Raw genomic sequence first — 16,413 nt, 5'->3', positions numbered from 1 at the left:
GAACCTCCTAAATTTTTTTTTGCTGGTCCTGGGGCTTGAACTCAAGGCCTGGGTGCTGTCTTTGAGCTTTTGCTCAAGGCTAGCATTCTACCACTTGATCCACACTTCTGGCTTTTTCTGAGTAGTTTATTGGAGATGAGAGTTTCACAGACTTTCCTGTACAGGCTGGCTTCAAACTGTGATCCTCAGATCTCAGCCTCCTGAGTAGCTAAGATTACAGGCCTGAGCCACTGGCATCTAGCTTCCTAAAGTTTCTTTAAGGCACTAAAATTTTTTTTACTTCAATTGACTTTCATAATTATAATTTAAAATTCATATATAATATTCTATATGCTGATGTAACATATTTTTTACATGATTTTTCTTTCATTAATAGTTTTTGCTAGGATAATCAACTCAGCATTTGGTATATTTCTTAAACAAAAAATAATTTTTTGAGGGGTCCAAGATTTGTGAACATTTTTAAGGCACTTGCTGTGGATTCCTATGCCATTTTCCAAAGGAGTGCAGTGTTACAAGTGATGTATTAGCATACTGAATTTATTGTAACATTGTCAGATTTATAATTACTTAAAATTATTTTTAGTTTAGTAGACAATAAAAATAAGGAAGATGTGTGGATGGTATTAATCTATTTATATATCTTTTTGATGGTACTGGGTTTTGAACTTAGGGTCTTAGATTTTCTATGTAAGTGGTCTGCCATTTGAGCCATGCCCCCAAACCTGTGTGTTTTTTTATTTGACAAAACTTGTATATATTTGTAGTGCGCAATATATTTTAAAATATGTATGCATTGTGGAATGGCCAAATCAAGCTAATTAAAAAATTCAGTACCTCACATATGTATCATTTAGTGAAACTAAACATTTCAGTGATTTTGAACTATGTAATATGTTGTTAACTGTAATCACTGTGTTGTGCAATAATAGACCTCATGAGTTTATTCCTATGTATTTTTGATCTAGGATCTTGGGTTTAAGATACTAATATTGTTTAAATTTTAATGATTACAAATACTATTTTCTTTACCTCTTTGGATTTTTTTTTCTCATGCAGGAAATTCTTGGTGCATCATTATCTGCACCTTTAACATGCTACAAAGTGATCTATGTTCTCCCAGTGCTCACTATTAAGGAGGATAAAGGTAGCATTTGTTTATTTCTATGAAAACTTGTGCAATACATTCTGGTTGTATTAGTTAGTTGCACTCTTTCTTTTATAAGGCACTGGTGTGGTCACAAGTGTTCCTTCTGACTCCCCTGATGATTTTGCTGCCTTCAGAGACTTGAAGAAAAAGCAAGCAAGTATCTGAGTTTCTTATTCTTGTTTTGTCTTCACTGTCATTGGTGAGGTACTGTGGAACTTACTATGAAACCTGGTTGAAAGATAAACAATTTTCTTCTATCTATTATCTCACTTGTTTTTAAATGTTTATTATGTTTTCTGTGGTTAGAATTTTGAATTTGTTTTAAAGTTTTTCATTGTCCACTTTTTCATGGTGATAATGTATGTATGTCTATGTGTAATTTTATATTTAGCTTTACAGTTTCATCATCCAGTGCACTTACTGTAAGTTAAATGTTTTAAAGAGTTCTAGGTCCTTTCTTGAGGTATTTAGTAAAATAAATCTGTTCGTATGTAAAGGAAGACAATAGCTTAACAAGTTTTTCATCCATGTCCCAGTGGCTCATGCCTATAATCCTATCTACTTAGGAGGCTGAGATCTGAGGATTATAGTTTGAAGTCAGATAGAGTAGATAATCTTGAGAGATTCTTGTCTCTAGTTAAGAAGCAAAAAGCTGGAACTAGAGGCATAGCTTAAGTTGAGTGAACCGGCCATGAGCAAAAGCTGAGTGAATGTGTAAGGTCCAGAGTTCAAGCCCTGCTACTGGCGCGCACACACACGCACGCACGCACGCACGCACGCACGCACGCACACTCCCCCCTCCCCACAAATATTTGGAGCCAAGTTTGGTGACACCTATATGTAATTCTAGTGCTGGAGATGCTGAAGCAGGACAATCTCCATTTCAAGGCTAGCCTGGGCTATGTAACAAAATGGTCTCAAAACCCCCCAAAATTGGCAGTTTGCTTCTTTCAGTGATCATACCAGTAAATTATTGAGAAATTGTGTTAACTTGAGGATTTTGTTGTAGGCCTTACGAGTGAAGTATGGAATTAGAGATGACATGGTCCTGCCGTTTGAGCCGGTGAGTACATGGGTCATTCCCAGTTTTCATATCTGTGTCAGAGAGGAGGAGAGATGGAGCTAGCAAATTTTCCTTGGTGCAGAACTTAACTGATGAAAATAAAAGAGGGAATTTGCTTAAGGATTTATTCACTTTAATTTTATATGTGCTGTGGCCGATACCATCAGGGAACCAATGGTAAGCGTTTTCTTTTTTTTTTGAGTCTGGTCGTGGGGCCTGAACCTCAGCTCTTCAGCTCAAGGCTAGCACTGTACCACTTGATCCACAGCACCACTTCCGTCTTTTTTCTTTTTGCTTGTGTGGTGCTGAGGAATCGAACCCATGGCCTCATGCATGCAAGGCAAGCGCTCTACCTCTGAGCACCTTCCCAGCCCCTAGTAAGCGTTTTTCTTATCACTTTGCTCCCTAAAACACTGTTTGTTCCAATTTTAAATTAGCTTGTTTTCTTAGTATGGCCAATTTCCTGTTTCCTAAAGATAAAAATTGGTTATATTAATTGTTACTGTTTGTTTGTAACCCTAGTATTTTTTAACATAGTCCTAGTAATTGCTTTATATTCATATTTTCATGTTAGTCCCTGTAGAGGAAAAGCAATTACTAGTAGTAATTACTAGTACTTTCATGAAGAATTCAGAAGATTTAGTAAGGGATATAGTTCAGTGAAAGAGTATTTGCCCAACATGAGCAAGGCCATGGGTTTGATTCTCAGCACTGCAAAAAAAAAAAAAAAGTTGTTCACATTGCTTTGCCTCTGTTGTGGTAGAGATTGAGATCTGGAGGTGGTGAGGTTGGTACAGAGTTTGGTTCACATTCACATTGTAAATTAATATGTGCTACTACTGTAAGGATATGTACAACTTGAAATGACTTAATATATATGCTATTTTTTAAAAAGCTATATGTATACTTTTTCTTTTCTTTTTTGGTATTGGGGATTGAACCCAGTACATTATTCTTGCTAGGCAAGCACTTTGCCACTGAGCTATATATCCTAGCCCCTATATGCTATATTTGTGTCTGTTCATTGAGATTCCTTTTTGGTGCCAGTCATGGGGCTTGAACTCAGGGCCTGAGCACTATCCCTTGGCTCAAGGCTAGTGCTCTACCACTTGAGTCACAGTGTCATGTCCAGCCTTTTCTGTTTATATGTTACTAAGGAATTGAATCCAGGGCTGCATGCATTCTAGGCAAGCACTCTACTGTAACTAAGCCACATTCTCAGCTCCCAAGAATGTTGATATTGCTGTTCTTTGTAGGTCCCAGTCATTGAAATCCCAGGCTTTGGAAATCTTGCTGCTGTAACTGTTTGTGATGAGTTGAAAATTCAGAGCCAGAATGACCGAGAAAAACTTGCAGAAGCAAAGGAGAAATTATATCTGAAAGGATTTTATGAAGGTGTAAGTGATAATTTTTATTTTTGTATTTGATTTGTTCTATGATTGGTGATTTTGTTGCTTGATGATTTTTAAAAAGATTAAAAATTAAAGTAGTTTCAGTAATATATTGATTTGTGTTAATACTGATTTGAAGTTATTATGAAATCATGTATGTTTTCTTTTCTTTCTTTTTTTTTTGTCAGTCATGGGGCTTGAACTCTGGGCCTGGGCGCTGTCCCTCAGTTCTTCAGCTCAAGGCTAGCGCTCTTACCACTTGAGCCACAGTGCCATTTCTGGCTTTTCCTGTTTATGTGGTGCCGAGGAATCGAACCCAGGGCCTCATGCATGCGAGGCAAGCACTCTACCACTGAGCCACCTTCCTAGCCCCTCAATGTTTTTTTTTTTTTTTGGGTTGGGTTGTAGGGCCTGAACTCTGGACCTGGGTGCTGTCCCTCAGCTCTTCAGCTCAAGGCTAGCACTCTACCACTTGAGCCACAGCGCCACTTCTGGCTTTTTTTTTCTTTTTGATTATGTGGTGCTGAGGAATTGAACCCAGGGCCTCATGCATGCAAGGCAAGCACTCTACCACTGATGCACCTTCCCAGCCCTTATGTTTGTTTTCTAAATTCCTAGGTTTTTTTTTTTTTTTTGGTTGGTCGTGGGGCTTGAACTCTGGCCTGGGTACTGTCCCTGAGTTGTTCAGCTCAAGGTGAATGTTCTACCACTTGAGCCACAGTGCCATTTCTGGCTTTTTGGTGGTTAGTTGGAGATAAGAGTCTCCTGGATTTTCCTGCCCAGGCTGGCTTTGAACCGTGAGCCTCCTGAGTGGCTAGGCTTTATAGGCATGAGCCACTGGTGCCTGGCTCCTTTTTATTTTAATTAAGTAGTTTATTTTTTGGTTAGGCAACTTCAGTCTGTTAATTTATTGTTAATTTAGTGCCTAATAAATGCCAGGTGAACACAGCAAATCTATTCTGAACCTTTCTTTGTTCTCAGTTGTGCCCATTAATGTGGCTTAGATGGCCATGGAAAGAAGACTGCTAAAACCTAACCAAGAGTTTATCTACTTGAGGTTCAAATGATGACTTTCAGGGTCTTTTGAAAATTTTTATTTTTCTCATTTTCCTAGATAACCAAGAATAGCCAATTGTGTTTTATATATCTTGGGTGGTAATGAGCCAACACTTAACATAGCACTACACAGTGTAACTTATCCACAGAATAATCCTGTGCAGTGGGCACTGTTATTGACATTTTACAAATGAGGAAGTTGAATCATAAAGAGATTAGTAATTTTTTCAAGGTAATCAAACCATTAGTGGTTTGAAATACAGTTCAAATTAGGTAGCCTAACTCCAGGATATGTTCTCTCTCTTTCTCATTCTCTCTTTCTCTTTCCTGGCAGTACCAAATGCTTGCTTGTCTTGATTGCTTGCTTGGTGCCCTACCACTCAAATCATGTCTCAAGTTTTTTGGTGTTTTTTTTTGCTGGTTATTTTGGAGATGAAGTCTCTTGGACTTTTCAGACCATACTGGCTTTGAAAAGTCATTTTGAGATTGTACGAAGTATTTGTACTCCTTTTTTTTTTTTTTGTTATTGGTTGTGGGACTTGAACTCTGGGCTTGGGCACTGTCCCTGTACTGTTTAGCTCCAGGTCACTGGCTTTACCCTTGAGCCACAGCGCCACTTCTGGTTTTCTGATGGTTTATTGGAGATAAGAGTCTCACAGACTTTCCTGTCCGGACTGGCTTTGAACCTTGATCCTCAGATCTCAGCCTCCTGAGTAGCTAGGATTACAGGTGTGAACCACCAATGCCTGGCTATAGTAGTATTGTATTCTTAATCACTGTATCATGATGGTTATTGAATATAACTTCATAATGATAGCTTAAGTATGTAATGAGGATTTTTGATATGTTAATTATTAGAAGGTCACCAAGAACTGTCTTTTTCACTTAACATAGAAACTACTTGAGGGAGATATAAGAGTCAGGTCCATGGATGACATATGTAAGGTTGGCTACTAAAGATAGCTGTGAAAAGTTTCTGGCCTAGATCTGTGTCCATGGAGATTCAGCTAATACTTGACTTAGAATTAAATCTTTCATGTAAGAGGCAAGTTGAAGAAAAGTAGGCTTATAATAGGAAGGTTTAGAAAGAGAAGCATCCATCCATCCATCCATCCATCCATTCATCCATCCATCCATCCATCCATCCATCCATCCATCCATCCATTAGTATATACATAAAACCATCAGTTTTTACACATTAGTATAAGTACATCTTTTTGTGGAAGCCTGAGAAATGGAAGTTCCTAATTGTGCTCACAATCGCTATCCCAGTTTTTCTTAAAAGAAAGTGTGTTATAAATATCAGTTGTCTAAGCTATCCCAACGTAAGTAGTATGCTTATAAATTGATAACTTTTACACTAAAAATATTTAGGTTTTAGGAGTAGAAGAAAACTATTAAGGGCTAACTTGAAGGAAAAGGTCAAAGTAACTTTTCATTGTTTTACATGTGTTTTTTCCCTCTCATCTTTTAGATAATGTTGGTGGATGGATTTAAAGGAAAGAAGATTCAAGATGTAAAGAAGACTATTCAGAAAAAGATGATAGATGCTGTATGTGAGAGACTGTCCTCTGAAGGCTATTTTGAAAGAGTTGTTAATAATAGACTAGTAGTAAATTCTGTTGAATCTGGAGCCATATTAAGATTTTATGGCAGAAATAGACCTAGTTAGTAATTCATTTAACTTGAACATCCTACCTGTAATGGGATGAAGATAGTATTCAAAAAAGCACACACAGAAAGCTTTAATGATGTTTTTGGTCAGTAATCATTTTAGATACTGGTATAATTATGGTGCTTTACTTTTTTTTTTTTTTTTTTTTTTTGTCCAGTTGTGGGGCCTGAACTCTGGGCCTGGGTGCTATCCCTCAGCTCTTCAGCTCAAGGCTAGCACTCTGCCACTTGAGCCACAGCGCCACTTCCGGTTTTTTTCTTTTTGCTTATGTGGTGCTGAGGAATTGAACCCAGGCCTCATGCATGCAATGCAAGTAGTCTACCCCTGAGCCACCTTCCCAGCCCCTACTTTTTTTTTTGTCAGTCGTGGGGCTTGAACTCTGGGCCTGGGTGCTATCCCTGAGTTCTTCAACTCAAGGCAATACAGCACCATTTCTGGTTTTCTGGTGGTTAATTGGAGATGATTGTCTCAGGGCATTTTCGTCCAGGCTGGCTTTGAACTGCAATCCTCAGATCTCAGCCTCCTGAGTAGCTAGGATTACAGGTGTCAGCCACCAGCGTCCGGCTGGTGCTTTACTTCTTACTTCACCTCTACCTCTTTCCTCCATTTTTGTAACAAACCTTTTCTACCTAGCTTGTTAGGCAGGCACTCTATCACTTAAGCTACTTTCAGCCCTATGAACCTTTTAGTTCATTGGTAGGAAATGTCACTTTATTCCACTAGGAGAAATCTGGGAAAGAACCATTGCCTTTGGGGAAGCCCTAATGTTTATCCATGTTACTGTTGACTCTTGAGTTTGTTACACAGAAGATTCTTCTAGTGACTGACTTAAAATCTATACATTTGGGAGCTTATTGGGGAATTATTGGTAGGATTGATTTATACTGTATTTGTCCCTTTTTTTGCTCAGACTGGTCTCAAACTGATCCTCCCATTCTCACTCCCAAGTTGGTAGGATTATAGGTGTGAGTCATCAGTGCTTGGGAATTATAGTTAATTAGGTAACTTTTTTTTTTGCCCGTCTTGGGGCTTGAACTTAGGACGGGGGCACTGTCCTGAATTTTTGTTTTCAAGGTTAGTGTTGTACCACATAAGCCATAACTCCATTCTAGCTTTTTGATGGCTAACTGAAGATTAGAATCCCCTGGACTTTACTGCCTCAGATTTCAGCTCCTTAGTAGTTAGGGTTATAGGCATGATCCACCAGCACCTAGCTTCATGGCAATTTTATCTTTATAATTAATCAAATGTTACAGGAAACCTAACTATCAAGCCATAACACTAGGAGCTGCTAAAATATGTTCATTTTTCACTGGTGAGGCTTAATTTCACTGGTGAGGAAAATTACCTATTTTGTAAAGGTGTATGTCATTTCAAAAACAAATGTTAATGCAGAAGGAAGGGCAGGTAACTTCAACTCTGGGGAGAGGGAATAAAGGGATACGTGAGTTTTGATTATTGGGGACATAAGATATTTCTTTAAAAAGTAGCTTTTATCACCCTCAAGGAATGGAGGTTAATTTGCTGTGTTATCTGACATTTGTATTTGCCCTGTTTTAGGGGGATGCACTGATTTACATGGAACCTGAGAAACAAGTCATATCTAGGTCTTCAGATGAATGTGTTGTGGCTCTGTGTGACCAATGGTTAGTCTCTCTTATTGAACATTCTGTCTGTCACTTCTCCCATCTGACTTAAAAACTAACAAACAATAATTTGTCCATTGCCAGGTACTTAGATTATGGAGAAGAACACTGGAAAAAACAGACTTCTCAGTGCTTGAAGAACTTGGAAACGTAAGATAAGAGAAAGGAGGGAAACGAGATAAGAAACATGGGAGAAAATAAGGCAGAGGGAGACACTTTGCCTCTTGCTTTTTCAGATTCAGTGAGGAGACGAGGAGGAATTTTGAGGCTTCCTTAGACTGGCTTCAAGAACATGCTTGCTCAAGAACTTATGGTTTAGGTAAGCAAAGTGCACACATTTCTGTTTGAATGGCTTATCTGTTACCCAGCAATTACACATCTTTACCTTTTCTCTGAATTGTAAGTGACAGGTTTTGGTAGAGGACAAGGGAAACCAGGATGTGATTCTCTACCATTTATCAGTTGATAGAAATTTGTCCTTTTAACCTATGTAGTTTTTTTGTTTTGTGACTTTTTTTTTTTGTAGGAAGAGTTCAGAGCTTTACCTGTTTTGCTTCTTGTCTGCTATTTTAGTTTATTTTTACTTATATTTAAGTAGAATTAAAGAACTTCCTAAATGAGTGAGTTGAAAATGCAGATTTTGAGGTCTCTACAATTCCTTAGGCATAAATGTTCTTCTTTTGACATTTTAGGCACTCGCTTGCCATGGGATGAACAATGGCTTATCGAGTCACTCTCAGATTCCACTATTTACATGGCATTCTACACAGTTGCACATCTGTTGCAGGGGGGTAACTTGAGTGGACAGGCAGAATCTCCACTTGGAATCAGGTTGGTAAATTTAAGGGTAAGTTAAGGGAAAGGAACATAGCTTGTTAGCAAATGTTGTGATCATTTGATTTATGTACTGAAAGTTTTCTTCTGTATTTAATTTTATTAAGAGTCCAGTTAGCAGAAATTTGCTGTTGTTTTTAACTGTGGAATTAAAAAATTAATCAATAGCCCCTCTATTAACATTCATTTTCATTCTTGTAGGAGTTTTTTGTCCTTGTTTGATGTTGTAGCTATATTGAGAAAGATTCCTAATTTGTGGTTAGATTAAAATTTTTGATGCTTTCAGAGAATTTTTATTATGCATTTGTGTATATAGTGTAATGTGTATGTAAATGTGTGTGTATATATATATACGTATATACATACGTATATACATACATATATACATACATACATACATATATATATATATATATATATATATATATATATATATATATATATATATACCATGTACACACACACATGTATGTGTTTTGTTTGCTTTGTTTTAATATAGGCCACAACAAATGACAAAGGAAGTTTGGGATTATGTTTTCCTTAAAAATGCTCCATTTCCTAAGACTCAGATCCCAAAGGAAAAATTAGATCAGTTAAAGCAGGAGTTTGAGTACTGGTATCCTGTGGATCTTCGAACCTCTGGCAAGGATCTTATTCCAAATCATCTTTCATATTACCTTTATAATCATGTGGCAATGTGGCCAGAACAAAGGTGAATGCTAAAATATGGACTGCATTTATTGATTTTTATTGAATGTATTTTATGTTTTCAAGTATCTTAAGAAATTATTGTGGAATGAACTGCTAGACTTGCCAGTTACATTAGTCTTCTTTTTTTTTTTTTTTTTCAGGTAAGGGGTAGATTTATTCAGTAGACCTGCAGGGACCAAGCAAGGTTGGCACTCCACATGGCTGGGAAAGGCCTGGGAATGAGAGAGAGCTGGGAAAGAGAGGAAAGAGGCTAGAAAAGAGCAGAGAGAGCTAGAAAAGAGCAGACAGAGAGCAGAGAGGAACAGAGAGAGCTAGAAAAGAGCAGAGAGAGAGAGCAGAGAGGAACAGAGAGAGCTACATTAGTCTTCTTAATTAAAAGTATACTAAGATGGGTGTTGGTAGCTCATGCCTATCGTTCTAGCTACTTAGAAGGTTGATATCTGAGAATCACGGTTGAAAGCAAGTTGGACAGGAAAGTCCATGAGATTTTTATCTCTAATTAACTACCAAAAAGCCAGAAGTGGAGCTGTGGCTCAAGTGGTAGAGAACTAGCTTCTAGTACAAACTTCAGGGACAGTGCCCAGGCCTGAGTTCAAGCCCTAGGACTGGTGTATGTGCATGCACACTCGCACATATACACGCACACACACACATACACATGTACGCTAAAATAGAAAGCATGTTTCTTCTTACCTGTGATAGCTAGAAATCCTTCCTACCTCAGGCTACCAAAGTATCAGGTGCATTAATAATGTGCTAATAATTTATTTGACCTATTAGATGTAGGAACAAAGACAATTCAAGCCACACATTGTGGCTTAATCACATTAATCACCTATAGTAACTGCTTTAGCCATCAGTCCAAGTTATCAAGGAAGATCTGTGGTAGTCACATTTTGAAGACATTTACTGAGGCATAATATGGTTAAGTAACAGCCCAAACACCCTAGTAAGTGGCAGCACTAGGCTGCAAATCCAGAGAGTCTGGCTCTAGAACTCCTGTTTTAATTATGTTCTACATGATCTCGTTGCTAGAAAAAATGAGTGAATGAATGTGCACAGCTTGAAAATTCAAAGAGTATGTAAAAGAGTAAAAAGTTCAAAGTGAACTTTCACCCTTGTGGCACTATCACTCCTCTCAGTTCATTACTGATATTGTTCTTGTGATTCCTCTGGAAGAAAGTGTTTATGCATATATTAATATCAGATGTCTGTATACAGCATTATTTATGCCTACCACATTTTATACACTATTCTGTAAAATAATCTTTTTGTATTCATACATATAGCCCTGCTTTTTAAAAATTTATTTAAGGTAAACAGTAAGTTTATTTGAAAGCGAAAGGAAAGCCATGAAAGGAAATTAGCAAGACTATCCATCTAGAGAAGGGTCCAAAGGGGAGGAGTCCTCTGCCTATTTTTTAAAAAGTAGTTAAAGCTAATACATACCTATGCCATAATATTTTACCGCTGTTTTTTGTTCCTTTTAAAAATGGGAGCACAAGTAGGGGTGCTGCTCAGAGCACTGCAGTAGATATCCTTGGACATTTCTTAGCAAATGTTTACTAATTGTTAAGCTTTACCTCAATACTATAAGTAATCTTTCTTTAATTTTTTTGTTTTGAAACATTTCCCTGTGAAGAGACAAATGGCCTGTAGCTGTTCGAGCAAATGGACATCTCCTTCTCAACTCTGAGAAGGTAAGTCTTATTGCCCCTTAAAATTTATAGGTCTGTGGAAGGCTTTTCTAATTTTGGAAGTTGTAATTTTTTACTGGAAGAAATGAGGAATATAATTTAATGAAAGCTGAAACCTATCTAAATCTGTAGAACTGAGAGCATAAACAATTTTAGTCTCAGAAATTAATCAAGTGGAATAGTTAGCATTAATTGAGTAGAGTAGGGAAAATGTAGCACTTGTGTTGAGTGGCAAGATTGTGACTAGAGAGTGAGAGAAAAAAAAAAAGGAAAGAAAACATAAGGATAGTAAGCATAAAGATCTTAAACTTGACCTCGTTTCTCTAATTAGTGGAGAAATGGTTTTATATTATAGCCCCTAAATTATTTAATCCTTCTTCCCAGGTAGCATACCATCCTTATCCTGCCACCATTATTGCTGGTAAAATGTTCATTAAAAAAAATTTTTTTTTTACAGGTTACGAAAATTTATCTCCCTACCTCCCTTTTCTTTATACTCCTAATTGACAGGGTCTTGTGCAAACTAGACAAGTGTTCTGCTACTGAATTATATTCCCAACCCTTTTGTAAACTTGTTTTGAGACAGAGTTACTAAGTTGCTATGCTGGGTTTGGCCTTTTGATCATCCTGTCTCAGCATCCTGAGTAGCTTGGATTTCAGACATATATCCATCCCATGACCACTTGGCCTTTATGCCATTAATCTATATCCTCAATAGAAGGTTGTGCAAACTTCTTGACCAGAAGCCTCATTTGTTCCTCCAATACATACTACAAATTAGAGAAGAATACTCTTCTTCAAAAACAACAGCAAAACAAGATAAAGGTGATAGTATTATTTGTTTCTCATTAGTAAAATTTAGATTTATTACATCTAATGAATTTTGCTATAACCAGTGGAATATTAATGACAGAGTATTAGTTATTCTAAGTATTATGGAATAATGAAAATAGATACAGATTCGAACAGTGGCATTTGAAACAAATTTGTATCTGTACCAGATCCAGCCAGTATCCTAAAAGTTAAAGGTAATTAAAAAGTTTAAGACAATCTGTTCATTAGACGGAAATATAGTTTTTTAGAAGCATGAGTCATTATAAACAGGCTATCTATAAAGATCTATAAAGATTTTTGTTCAACTAACTTGATAATTGAACTCATTTTTTCTTTGTTAGTCAAAGTGGAATAATATGCATAAATACACATATCCATTTGTTTTTAAGTTCAGTTTTAATTTTAGAGACAGGGTTATACTATGTACCCCAGAGTGGCCTCAAGCTTTCCTAGTATGCTGGATTACAAATGTGTGCTACTGTGCCAACTGAATAATACACATACACACAAACACACACAAATCCCATTAGACTATGACATTTCCTGTGTTCCTGTGAACATTGTTATGCGATATTAACTTTGTTATGCTATATTATTAACTTCATTATGCTACATTAACATTGGTAGAATAGTATACTTGCTGTCATACAGCAGAAAAGTGATGTGATGATTATTTCTTTGACATCAGTAATATAATCATGGCATAAAGATTTTAAAACATTATAAGTAGTTATACTCTATAGTGCTTCCTAGATGTACTGCCTTAGCGCCCAGCAGTTTGATCAGTTACTATGACAGTAATGACAGGATCATTCTTGAAATCTTCACTCTAACCTCATAAACTAGTCCATCCCATTTCGGAGTGATTCTGAATGCTCTGAATCTCTTCTTTACATAATTAATAGTGGAATTATTCAACACTTGTAACTTAGTTACCAGAGGGCGCTATAGGCTGATGGAAACCACAGTGGACTGAATATCAGGCTTATCTCTATGTAGCTCTGATTAGCTACATCACTTTATTGATCTAGCTTCTGTTTTGCTTCTCTAAAAGTCATGTATATTTTCCTTTCCATGTCTTGAATTCTTTTTTTCTTCATTTGTCAAAGACAACCTGATGAATGTTATTTGGTTAATCTGGTTTATTTTACTTATCTATATGTATATCTCTATATATTCTTACTGAGGACTGACATTGACTTTCTATTTCAGATGTCAAAATCTACAGGCAACTTCCTCACTTTGACTCAAGCTGCTGACAAATTCTCAGCAGATGGTGAGTATATATTTTATTATTGCTGTCGCATAGGCTCTAATTCTTAGATTACAGAAGACTGGTTAAAATACACATTATTTTACTTTGTACAACAATTTGAAGAAAATACCAAAAAAATTATACAATTATTCAAATAAAACAAAAAAAAGTGGTGTTACTTTTTTTCCTTCACTTTTAACAAAATTTTTTAATATTTATGTTCTAGATAGATGACAGTATTTAAATTAAGACACAACTACAGATATCTGCTCAGGAACAAATTCTGAGTTTAGAGTTTTCTTCTTTCTTTTTTTTTTTTTTTTTGGTTGGTTGTGGGGCTTGAACTCTGGGCCTGGGTGACAGAAGTCTCTCAGGTCTTCAGCTCAAGGCTAGTGCTCTACCATTTGAGCCACAGTGCCACTTCTGGTTTTCTGGTGGTTAATTAGAGATAAGAGTCTCATGGACTTTCCTGCCAGGCTGGCTTTGAACCACAGTCCTCAGGTCTCAGCCTCCTCAGTAGCTAGGATATATAGGCATGAGCCACTGGCGCTCAGCTTAGAGTTTTCTTTTAAATGAAACTCATGGTAACTGCTAAGATTTAAACTTGTTGGTAGACTTCCTGAACCCACAAAAGCTTTTTCAACATTTGTCCTGTGTGTTTGTTGTTCCCCCAAATGATTTTTCTTTTGTCTTTTAAAAAATAATTATTAGGGCTGGGAAGGTGGCTCAGTGGTAGAGTGCTTGCCTTGCATGCATGAGGTCCTGGATTCGATTTCTCAGCACCACATAAGCAAAAAAAAAGCCAGAAATGGTGCTATGGATCAAGTAGTAGAGCGCTAGCCTTGAGCTGAAGAGCTGAGGGACAACACCCAGGCCCAGAGTTTAGGCCCCAGGACCCCCCCCCCCCCCAATTACTATAAAGGTGATATATAGAGGGGGTTATAGTTACATAAATCAGGTAAAGAGTACATTTCTTTTTTTTTTTTTTGTCAGTTGTGAGGCTTGAACTCGGCCTGGGCACTTTCCCTCAGCTCTTCAGCTCAAGGCTAATGCTCTACCACTTGAGCTATAGCACCACTTCTGGTTTTTTTTTTTTTTGGGTCACTTCTGGTTTTTGAGTGGTTAATGGAGATAAGAATCTCATGGAGACTCTTCTGCCTGGGCTGACCTTGAACTGTAATCCTCACATCTCAGCCTCCTGAGTAGCTAAGATTATAGGCATGAGCCACTGGCACCCAGTTAAGAGTCCATTTCTTTTTGGACAATGTCATCCCCAGTTTGTGTTTGTGTGTGTGTGTGTGTGGGGGGGAAGGCCTGGGCACTGTCCGCTCAAGGCTAGTGCTCTACCACTCTGAGCTACAGTGCCATTTCTGGTTTTCTGGTGGCTAATTGGAGCACATCACACAGAATTCCCTGCCTGGGTTGGCTTTGAACTGCAATCCTTAGATCTCAGCCTCCTGAGTAGCTAGCAGCGCCTGGCTCACTGTTACATTTCTATATATGTTACAAATACAAACCAATGAGTCTCAACCTTAGTTGTAACTTTTGTTGATTTGTCTATTGGAACTATTTCTGTTTCTTAGAACACATAATTTAAAATATTATTTGATTTTAAGTAAGTAATACATATATGTAGTTCAGTATTCAGAAGATATGAGAAGCATGTGTATTAAAAACATTCCTTCTCTTATGCCTTAGCTACTGATTTATTTTCTATTAAGTTGGCAATTTCTTCCTGTGTTTGCTTTTCCTGTACCACTAGTAGAAATGTAAATTGGTGTTTCTGGAAGCAGCTATGGCAATTCCTAACAAAACTTGTTTTGGCTAAACAATCTCACTTCTAACAGTACAAACATGTATTCATTAATCACTGCAAAAATTAGTCAACCCAAACAAGTGGTTTTGCATATGTTAGTGAATAAACTAAGTGTGCAAGTGTACAACCACATACAAAATATTATGCAAGACTTGTAAGAATGTAAGAGTGATTTCCAGTATGTACATTTTCAGGGAAAAACCCCAACAGATCTGGGAAAGAATGTGTGATGTATATACTCCTCATTACCAAAGTAGGGTATAGAAGAATTTACATATCCACTGATTTTTACAAGCAGCACTAGAATGATTAGCTGGAAACTGGAGAGATTAGTTACCTGTGAGGTGGGTAGGAAAGGCTTGGGGAGGATGGCAATTGGCTAGTCCTTAAGGATAAAGAAGGGGAGATACTTTCCTGAGTATTTCTTTTCTATAGCTTTGGCACTAAAACCATAGTAGTGTTTCTTATATCTAAATGCTAAATGCTTAGTTAAAATCAGCTAGGTTGTGTGGGTAGGAGACTGCAAGTGGAACATTCATAGTAACAAATGGTCATGTCTATATTGCAAATGAAATCGTGACTTTATTGAAAGAAATAGGGAACAACTAATTTTGAAAACAGCCTATTGCTTAGATACCTAAGCTAAAGACAAAAAGAACTGTGTAACAGTACTGCTACTAAGAGTAACAGATGTGTTTCTTACAAGAGATAGAAGCAATTATGAAACTGTACACTGGATTTAAAAAGCAGTAAAAATATATTGTATGTAATAGAACTGCTGTCTTAGCTTATTGTCAGAAAATGAAGTAAGTGGGGAAGACTGGAATAAACTGAATGGTATTAAATTGAAGTTGGAATTAGTATGAGCTCATGATTTTAAAAACATTTGCTATCTATATATTTGTATTTGGGAGACTCTGTCTATCTCTTCTATCTCTTCTATCTGTCTCTTCTATCTCTCTCTCTCTCTGTCTATCTATCTATATCTATCTATCTATCTATCTATCTATCTATCTATCTATCTATCTATCTATCTATCTATCTATCTATCTATCTATGGCGGGTCTTCACTGCTTAGGGCAGTGATGCCTCAGTAGCAGTGAAACAAAGGGCATTCAGAACTTACTTTCTAAATATCATTTTCTCTGAGGAACTGGAGCTTCTCAGAAAAGTGATGGATTTGAGGGCTGGAGCAGAGAAAATACACAGGATAAGTGGAATATGTATGGTGCCAGAATAGTAAGGAGGAGCTTAGGAAAGGATAAGGTTATTTTTGGTCTTTTTG

The 16,413-nt window shown here is 37.0% G+C and overlaps 1 protein-coding gene across 1 annotated transcript in view; it reads left to right on the top strand.

Annotated features, from left to right (window-relative positions):
- The window catches only part of Lars1 (leucyl-tRNA synthetase 1), a 64,821-nt gene that overhangs the window by 24,369 nt on the left and 24,039 nt on the right, over positions 1–16,413 (top strand). The window contains exons 11-22 of the mRNA XM_070036305.1: positions 1,060–1,147; positions 1,227–1,303; positions 2,160–2,213; positions 3,470–3,610; positions 6,135–6,212; positions 7,896–7,981; positions 8,066–8,131; positions 8,218–8,300; positions 8,674–8,812; positions 9,315–9,527; positions 11,169–11,226; positions 13,270–13,333. Of these exons, the coding sequence (XP_069892406.1) occupies positions 1,060–1,147; positions 1,227–1,303; positions 2,160–2,213; positions 3,470–3,610; positions 6,135–6,212; positions 7,896–7,981; positions 8,066–8,131; positions 8,218–8,300; positions 8,674–8,812; positions 9,315–9,527; positions 11,169–11,226; positions 13,270–13,333 (1,147 nt within the window). The remainder of the gene's footprint in view (positions 1–1,059; positions 1,148–1,226; positions 1,304–2,159; positions 2,214–3,469; positions 3,611–6,134; positions 6,213–7,895; positions 7,982–8,065; positions 8,132–8,217; positions 8,301–8,673; positions 8,813–9,314; positions 9,528–11,168; positions 11,227–13,269; positions 13,334–16,413) is intronic.

Source organism: Dipodomys merriami, unplaced genomic scaffold (assembly GCF_024711535.1).
Source record: "Dipodomys merriami isolate MVZ:Mamm:240054 unplaced genomic scaffold, mDipMer1.0.p SCAF_27, whole genome shotgun sequence".
Classification (NCBI taxonomy): domain Eukaryota; kingdom Metazoa; phylum Chordata; class Mammalia; order Rodentia; family Heteromyidae; genus Dipodomys; species Dipodomys merriami.
The sequence above is the reverse complement of the archived record's forward strand: the minus strand, read 5'-3'. Positions and strand labels throughout refer to the sequence as shown.